At 40.3% G+C, this 9,532-nt stretch overlaps 1 protein-coding gene across 3 annotated transcripts; it reads right to left on the bottom strand.

Moving 5' to 3' along the window:
* Nucleotides 1–4,019: 4,019 nt before the first annotated feature.
* mtfr1l (mitochondrial fission regulator 1-like) lies at nucleotides 4,020–9,509 on the bottom strand. 3 transcript variants are annotated; one of them, XM_083924282.1, is made up of 8 exons: nucleotides 9,407–9,509; nucleotides 7,958–8,121; nucleotides 7,705–7,812; nucleotides 7,483–7,592; nucleotides 6,857–7,068; nucleotides 5,098–5,476; nucleotides 4,687–4,848; nucleotides 4,020–4,520 (listed from the first exon to the last, which is right to left on the bottom strand). In XM_083924282.1, exons 2-7 carry the CDS (start codon nucleotides 7,970–7,972, stop codon nucleotides 4,731–4,733), a joined length of 942 nt encoding a protein of 313 aa, XP_083780408.1. In that variant the 5' UTR covers nucleotides 7,973–8,121; nucleotides 9,407–9,509; the 3' UTR covers nucleotides 4,020–4,520; nucleotides 4,687–4,730. The 3 variants fall into 3 exon arrangements, with proteins under 3 accessions (XP_083780408.1, XP_083780407.1, XP_083780409.1); XM_083924281.1 differs by having other exon boundaries at nucleotides 4,020–4,848; XM_083924283.1 differs by having other exon boundaries at nucleotides 4,020–4,848; nucleotides 7,705–7,791.
* Nucleotides 9,510–9,532: the final 23 nt, after the last annotated feature.

The following is a 9,532-nucleotide window of genomic DNA, read 5'->3' as shown; positions in this document are numbered from 1 at the left end:
TGATCAATGTGTTGATTCAAAATAGAGATATGGTCAGAAAGGCTGCAATGTGGTTGAGGTCTGAAAAATCATCAGAAGTCACAATTTAGCTGCTGACACAAGGGCAAACATGTTTTCAACATTTAATCAATATTGACTCAGTGCGCAATACTTCCACCTTTCCAGACAAAATAAAACCATTTCAGGGACGTGTGGACACATTTATTTTATAGAAAGCACTCTTTCACTGTGATTCATTAATCCAATTATGTTGTATTTGTAGGGAAATATCATGTTCAAATGTAGCTACAAATAAATTAAATGAAGTGAAAACACTGATTCACAATATCCAAATGAACTCAAATTCAAGCCCAGACCCTTTTAGACAATCCGCATGTGTTAATTGTCAGTTTGGAGTAAAAATCTGATGTGTTCATCGTTCCATCTTGTAAAAAGTGAGGCTTCTATGTCTTTTTTTATTATAAAGCAGTCCAATTACCAATTGTATTTCCAAGATAATGCTTTGTTCAGTTGCTGCTCTTTGATGATGGAACCATTTTCTTACACTTTCCACTATTATGTTTGAATTGGGAATGCTATTGCAAAACTTAAGGATGTGAAACATGACTGGAACCATTTCCTGAAGGGTGCCGATGAATAGCTACTGTGACATGTTATCTGTAACATCTGCTCTATGGGAGTGGTAGCTGCTGATGTGATCTGTGCCCAAGCGGTTTCACTTCAGCTCAGCTGTAGCACATAATCACCCTCTCTGCTGCAGCGCTGCTCCACACATTTGTCAGATAGATCAATCAAAACCAAAAAAAAAACCCAACTATGCTTCTGTCCAAAGTAAAACTGGCACAAGACAATTCAGCCGCCATGAAGGGAAACCAAAAAGCAGTTCGCCTGTGAATGTTCTCATTCGTCCAGGTCATCGTTATCTTCAAAGCAATTTCAGTCAAAAACAACTGGACTGGTTGTTTGTCTAGGAAGACGTTTCACCTCTCATCCAAGAGGCTTCATCAGTTCATGTACGCATCTGACCAGGCTGGGACTGGTCAGATGCGATGAGTTGTTTTTGACTGAAATTGCTTTGAAGACAAAAAGCAGTTCCTTTCATCATATTGTTCCTGAATGTAACAAATGGGCTTGAAACCTGGCAACCTCTGGGGGACATTAACACAATGAGGACTTTAGAAGGAAATTTCTGTTTCTAGAGACAGGTCTGTATGAAGAGCTTCTTGCAACATAAGGAGACATTGATAACAAGGGAGATGGAGGAGCCACACTGACCAGTCAGTATGACAGATACTCTGTTCTGGTGGCGTGTTTGCTGCTTCACTGCCACTTATCACAGAGCGTAAACTTGACTAGAGATCTGCCCTGTGTGGTGGGTGTGGAGTCCAATAAGCTTTATAACATTTAGCAAAGCCTTGATATTATTCATGTAACTCATTAATAGTTTGAGACAAATGTTTGTATGATCAAGTTTTTTTGGTCACAGAAACTGTTTTTTACTTCACCAGTTTTATGCCAGTAAAATAAAGAGTTGATTCACTGAAAACTTTTAATAAGATGGCTTTTAATCTTTAGTCAGGGTCTGTGTTGATTTTGTCAAGTCTGAACTCATCGGATGCACGACTCCAGCCTGACACAAATTCACAGACATGCACAGCACTTCCAAAAACTGCCCATTCACAAGTGTGTTAACCTGCTTAGAAATTATTTTCACGAGTTTCGTAGTGATGAAAATGTGTCAATGTCACTTTGAATCAAAGGCCTGTATTTATAGGTTTATGGGGCCTCATTTTGACACTGAGTCCTATTAATTAAGCTCTCCACAGACATCTCCCTCTATCTAAAATAGGTAGGAGGTCCATCGTGGAAGGTAAAGAGGGACAAAGTAGGCCAAGGACTCTCACATAAAATAGACCGTGACTCACTGAGGGGCCGGATCGTCATGGGAAAGAACAGGAAATAGGAAAATATGTGGGTTAACAATAATCGTCAAATTTACAGGCGGTTGACTGCAGGCCCACTGCGGTGTGATCAAGTGAAGAGACACTACTACATGTACAACAGGTGAAAAAGTGATATTGTGTATTTCATATTCCAGGCATCACATGTACTTCCTCATGCTACATCCTCTTTAACACTATATTTCATATAAACATGTTTTTGTTTATTGCTGTTAATATTAAGACTTTTACATGTGAAACATATGCTCATTTTATAAGGTAATGCACATTAATATAGCCACAACCGTGTATAACTACCTCCATCTTGACAGCATCGACATGACACACATTAACACATCAATGATATACCAATGATATATTTATATACACGTTAAATTGAACCATCTAAATGCTGTCATTCTGCATGAGTAGGCCCTACTTCTATTTGTGAAACCTTTAAGTCCATGCTGTTGATAATACTTAAATTAAATGCAGCCTTTTACACGTAAAAAAGCACTTTTATACTGTCATATTGTTAATTTTATACACCTCAATACTTCCTCCACCATGGGTTGATATTAAAATGAATGGAAAAGCCTATATCTCCCCTTTCTCTAGAGCTAATAATGTCAGTCATTGACAGAAAGCACTGCTTCTGTTTTATTGGTGCATCTGTAGTAGTTTATATCAAATCTGTGCGATAGTTGCTCAGTTACTAATCATGAATTTGTTCACCTGCACTGCCCTCATGTGGTGATACTACTACAATACAAAAACAAATGAGCTGTTCCCACATCCGTTTCAAAACATCAGCCAATCTTTATTTACAAGTCCTAATAAGACAAAAAAAAATACAGGTGGTGGTGGGCTGGACCCCTTAACAGAAGTACAATGGTTAAACTTGACAAGAGAAACAAAGTCATTATATTCTCTGTAGAAAATCCCAAACTAGGACTGGAGATGCGGTTGGCAGAGCATGTTGTGTAAGGTTCACAAAGTACAGACACACAATGAATATATTTAAACTGGCATATAGTAGTTTTTCTCAGCGGTTTATACTTCATCACTCTGTCCAATAAGGAAATCAACTATTGAGAAAGGTTGAGGGCACATTCTAGCAAGACAAAACATACTCAAATGCATACAGCGGCACACAGATGGGCGCAACCTTGTTTCAATCCAAACAGAAAAACTTGGACTCTTGACACTTCAAAAATTACATTAAAAGGACTCTCAGTTATGTAGGCATGGACGTGACCGATGAAAAAGAGGGTAGGAGTGACGTGTGGAGGTAAAAGTGACATCCTCAGTGAAGTCTTTTCTTGTGAGGGGTTATTTCTAACATTCAGCATCAACACAAACACACATACACAAACACACAAATATGGGAATCTTAATAAAGAACAGGCAGGCAATGAGAGAAACAAGCTCATGGCACTTATACACCAAATATGGGTATAAAATCAGGCTTTGGAACAGGCAATAGATCTGCGGTAAGGCGCTAACAAGAAAGATATTCATCATTTTCATTGTGTTTCACTCAAGCAATGGCTGTCAAAACTCTGCATACAGAATGATGACAAGTACTCTTACACACAGTTCAATTGTCTCTGCACAAACTGAGATCACCTCTGAAATGTTGCATCATTGAAGGCGGTTCCAGCTATTAATTAGGGCAGTCCACAGGGGGGACTTCAAACTTTATCATCAGCATATTCTGGCTCCTTTCAGTTTGGGTTTCAAAATGAGTGCCCTGTGGTTCAGTGACTATCAGTCAAGAAGAGCATAAAAGGTGCAGTGGAGCAAGCAACTTAGTGTACACAATGTTGTGCACATTTGCAAACTCAGACATGTAATGCAAATATTAACAGCAAAGATCTGAAGTCACACACACACACACACACACACACACACACACACACACACACACACACACACACACACACACACACACACACACACACACACACACACACACACACACACACACACACACACACACACACACACACACACACACACACACACACACACACACACACACACACACACACACACACACACACACACACACACACACACACACACACACACACACAAATAACATCGGTACAGCTCTGCATGTACACTCGATCTGTGGTACTTTGTACATAAAACAGTTTCAAGTATGTAAAATGACTTAATAATAATAGTAACTAACTATTAACTAAATAATAATAACTAACATAACTGAAAATAATAAAACACTGCCACTCTTCTGAACAAAAGGGACACATGACTCTTTATAGCAGGATGGACTGAATGTGTTTTTAAAGGGACATTCTGTTGAGTCCTTATTGAAAATGAATTACACATAAAGCCTTTTTCTCTGAGAAATAAACTGGAGGCAATATGTGACGCAGTGCTAAAATTAATTATAGTTATCAAGAGTTGGCTGTACCACCTCACACTGCAGGTTCACATTTGGTTTTGAATGTCTGAGACAAAGTGTTTTTTGTTCTAGCTCTGGCAGACACTTATTGCCTTGGGTCTGAGGAGCAAGGTTGTGGATCCATGGGAACATATTCCACAGGCAAAGGCCTAAAAATAACGAGGGAGAGAAAAAACAACAACAAACTAAGAACCCACAAGTGAGCCAAAACATTCTGAATACATTACCAATGATAACCTACCACATATCTTCAAGGGCTCATAATAAAAAACATGAAGAAAGAAAACATTTCTCTGCAATCTTGTCCTAACTTACATGGAGCAGCAGGATCGGGTGTTGATGATAAACATGTGATCACGCTACTTCCGTTTCACAGTGTCAGTATCTTCTTCCTTCAGGACAAACTTTTTCCTCAGAGCCTCTGAAATCAGAGAGGCCGAATCCTCCTCTCTGAGGGACGTGCAGCCTCTGTTGTACCTGAAGTGAAACCAACCAAAAAATACAAACCATGGATGAGAGGGTTTACAATGTTATTTTTACTTCATATAAAAAATATTAGCTTTTTCTTTAAAGGAAAAGTTCAGCATTGAGTAAGCAAGTGCTTATTCGCATATTTGCCAAGAGTTAGAGATTGATACCACAAATATGACTTTATAAGGCAAACACATAACAAATAACCAAACTCATAATGAGCTTTGTAGTGTTTGATCTGCTGACAACTCATACCTGTCTTTGCTCATCTTCATGCGGTTCATGTCCTTCAGGATGTCCATAACATCAGCAAAGCTGGTAGACTTTGATAGCGACACTGTATCCTCCTCTGCCTCCCGGAAGTCCATGCTGGGTCTGTCCAGGTCAAAGGTCGCTGATGCCGTCATGGAGACAGGCGGCATGGGGTCAGGGACAAGCTCTGACACCACCGAAACCACATCTTCCTCTTCCTCCTCCTCCTCTTCCTCCTCCTCCTCCTCCGTGACATCACTGATGACAAAGGAAGCGGCAGCTGTGGCGGCCGGCTGGTAGGGCGCCGTCTCGAAAGGCGCCATGGAAAAGCTCATGCTTGTGTCGTCGGGGGAGAGCAGGTCAGGGGTCAGTGGGTTGGAGCCTGAAAGAAAGAAGAAATAAGTCTAGTTGTTGCCAGTGTGGTTTTCTGCTGCTGTGACCTATCTGCTAGAAAGTAGGTCATGTTGTGTGTTCACAGATGCTCTCCTGCATTCCTAGGTTGTAACCAGTGGATATTTGAGTTAATGTTGCCTTTCTATCAGCTCCCACCAGTCTGGCCATTCTCCTCTGACCTCTGGCATCAACAAGTCTTTTGCGCCCACAGAACTGCCGCTCACTGGACATTTTCTCTTTTTCAGACCATTCTCTGTAAACCCTAGAGATGGTTGTGCGTGAAAATCCCAGTAGATCAGCAGTTTCTGAAATACTCAGACCAGCCTGTCTGGCACCAACAACCACGCAGCGTTCAAAGTCACTTAAATCACCTTTCTTCCCCATTCTGATGCTCAGTTTGAACGGCAGCAGATCGTCTTGACCATGTCTACATGCCTAAATGCATGTGGTTGCTGCCATGTGGTTTGCTGATCAGATATTTGCGTTAACGAGCAGTTGGACAGGTGCACCTAATAAAGTGGCCGGTTAGTGTATATACTGTATATATATATATACTCTAAATCTCAAACTCACTGCTAATGCATATTCAAATGCAATTTCAATTTGAAGCTTGCATATAGGTATGCTATTGTTGTTTTCAATAGCCCTTCACTCAGGCATGACTATACACCTTAATGGAGAGCTGTAGGAGAGTATACACATCAATACAATTTTCTCTCAGCAGTATGCAATTTCCTTCATGAGAGATGCGATTATTGTTCTATACCTCCCCTGAAAGCCTTAATGCTTCTAGAATCCCATTACCATCCTCAGAGCTTAACCGCACCATTGTATTGAAAACGCATCCCATCACACGTATTGAAGACACCATCACTGAGCATCGAGGTCTGGACTATATGAGGTCCTTTTCACAAACCATCTTACAGCACAAAATTAACAGTATCTAGGAATCAGACTTGCTTGACAACAGTGTCTTAATCTGATATTAGACAATATCAGAAAGTACGAGAACAGGGAATATGTCACATGTTGAAATTTTCAATGACTGACAGACAACCGCCAATGAACCGCAGAGATTATCTTTTGCCACTGACCTACAAACTGATGCCAAGACATCTTAGTACCAAAGAGCTTTAGGAGAATCAGGGCAGCCGACTTGGCAACAAAAGGATAACAGTCACATGAAGACAGTAACTCTGTGGTGAAACACAGGCTCAATAAAGCAATTTAAATCCACACAGCTGTATGAATCATAGTCTGAAGTATCAATAAAGTTAGGTGTGTTACTAGTTCTCACGTCCCTGCGTTTCAAGATCAGTGTACGCACTACAGTGGACAAGTCTAAATTATGTGGCCATAGGTTACCCACCAGAATCACTTGACACAATCTTAGCGATCTGTGCACGGAGTCTGCTGAGCTCGTCCTGCAGGGCAGTAGTACGGTTAAGCGCTGTCACCCCAGGCTTCCTAAGCCCCTCCACCCTTTTTCCCTCACGCCTGAAGTTAGGTACAGATGAGTTCCTGTGGAGCACCAGGAGAGGCGTGGGCCGCCATTCGTGTTTCAGTGGACGAGAGTCACTCCTGAAAACAGAAGAGTAGGTGATCAGTGTTAATAAAGAGTGCCCTTTACTGTATAAAACAAGATTAAGTCCAGCTTTTGAAGTATGCTGAATGTCATCAGATGTCTCTTTCCCTTCACGTACTCCTCAGAAAAATGCCCAATCAACACTTTATCAGTTTTGTTTACAGCCAAGTCCAACACAACTAGAATAAATCCTATCTTTTTTAAATTCAAAATGTTCAGTTTTTAACACTACCTACGGTTACAAAAATCTGCACAGAGCTGACTCAACACAGTACAAAAACCGGGCATTATAACAGTGTATCGCATTCCTTTAGGCTGCGCATGTCTACAATAATGCAGTTATAGGCTAGTGACTCTGCAGTACTCCATAACCTTAATGGTCATCTCTTAGGGCTTGACTGGATATTTACCGCACTCTGGCATACGTCTCTTCTTCATCTGCAACAATCCAGGCTATATCTGCCAAGGTAGGTACCATTGGGCCAGACGTAGGCCGAAGTGGAGGCAGGCCTGGGAGCTCCTAAGGCACAAGGATGCAGGTTAATGTAAGCACAAGCATTTCTATTGGAAAAATAAAGGAATATAATTAATAGATTATAACACATGCAGGTATTATAGGGTCTGATATTTACCTGGAAACATGCCCTTTGCGGAGGTCTGAGTGGAAGAGTGGAACCTATTCTTCTCACAACACTACGGGTGGATCCATGAGGTTTATTCTGCCAGATAGGAATAACTTCCTGTAAAGCACATATTAAATAAACAGTCTCTACACAAAGTTTAATATTTTAAAGTCAGGGTTAGTCTATAATTTGCATTCTTGCAGAGTCAGGTGAGAAAAAGGCGGTGTTAATAAAAGACATAACATCAAGGAAGCAAACTTACTGTTTCTGTTTCCATGGTGATGGTGGGTCAGTCTCATTCGCTGGGAAGTTGAACACCAACGCTTGGTGACAGTAGTGGCTAAAGACAGAGTAGTTCAGTGGACAGATGCCATGTCAGTGCGACTGCCAACTCTTGGAATATTAATTAGTGAATAGTTACAGCATCTGTTGAGACACAAGCAGGAGGAGAAAACTGCATAATTACACCCACCAACATAAAATAAATTGTTTAGAAATGATAGCCAAGTGGCAGAAAACTAATAGTAATGTTGATGACTTTAGTGATGATGGTTTTAGTAGTCATACCTCAAAATAAAGCATGTGTTGACACAGCTTCTGATTCAGTAAAATTGACTACGTTTTCTACATTTTGTATCATTAGAAAGTAAATAATGTTACTTTGTACTATTAAGTGATCATTGCCGTAATATTAGGGCGTCAGGCACTGCTATCATTTTGAAATTTAACCTGTATTTATTAGGTAATGTCACTGAAATCACAATCTTTTATAGCATTTATTTCTTCTCCAGCAGGAGTACTGGAGAAGAAATAAGAGAGGTGCTGCTCAGTATCCTGGATAACACCTCCTACCCCCTGCACGCCACACTGGAGTCCTATAAGAGCACCTTCAGCCGTAGACAGAGACCATCAAATAGCACCACGGGAGGTCTTTTCTACCTGTGGCAATCAAACTGTACAACTCCTCCACTTTCTGCAGGAAGGAAAGCTGACACATTGGACTGAGAATAATCAATATAATGTTCAGTATTACCTTTCATCATCATGTGCTATTTTTTCCAATTTCAATACCATGTTCATTACCATGTGTAATATATATTTATTACATCATGATATGTAATTTGCCCTTTACTCCTTTGACACTTTAATTTTATGTTTCACCTTTCTGATGCTCTATTGTTATCTTAAATTGTTATTGTTATCTTGTTTTGTTTTTGTAATTGTTACTACAATTTTGGAGCAATCTGGAACAAGAATTTCCTTCGGGATTAATAAAGTTAAATCATATGTTATCTCTTATTATAAGTATATGTCAATCGCAGGCCAATACAAAAAGCAAGAGAAAGAAGAAGAAGAAGAAGAAGAAGAAGAAGAAGAAGAAGAAGAAGAAGAAGAAGAAAGAAGAAGAAGAAACATATCACATACGGCTAAAGGGCCACACGTACAATGAGTCGTTACGAGCACTCGTGATTTTCGAAGTCATAAGTTAAACCATTAAACAAATAAATAATTAATCAACGGGTATTAACATGTTTTGCTTCTCTAATGTTGCGACTTTATCATCTCACCGTGACACACACAGCGGCCGTCTGTTAGCTTTAGCAGCGGACCGCTGGTTGACCCTCAACGGTCCGCTGACACGAACACTTTTCACTGTTTATGCTTCTCATCGTAAAAGAAAAACAATACACGCTGCAAGAGCTCAACTTACGGTAGGTTATGACTGTATTTGGGGAAAGATACACCGCTCAGTTCGTGAGGAGAAGCAGCTTCTCTCCTCTTCGTCTTTCAGACTGGAGTTGTGTGTTTTCGCCCGTTAGACCGGAAGCTTGTGCCT

Source organism: Echiichthys vipera, assembly GCF_963691815.1.
Source record: "Echiichthys vipera genome assembly, chromosome: 12".
Classification (NCBI taxonomy): domain Eukaryota; kingdom Metazoa; phylum Chordata; class Actinopteri; order Perciformes; family Trachinidae; genus Echiichthys; species Echiichthys vipera.
This window is presented reverse-complemented; position numbering and strand designations above follow the sequence as displayed.

What these genes read in the sequence shown, in the direction of transcription:
- mtfr1l (XM_083924281.1), bottom strand. An exon ending in CGCAAAGGGCATGTTTCCAG is followed by an intron (nt 7,593 to 7,704) that starts GTAAATATCAGA and finishes CTTGTGCCTTAG; the next exon opens with GAGCTCCCAGGCCTGCCTCC. An exon ending in ATGAAGATGAGCAAAGACAG is followed by an intron (nt 4,849 to 5,097) that starts GTATGAGTTGTC and finishes GTTTCACTTCAG; the next exon opens with GTACAACAGAGGCTGCACGT.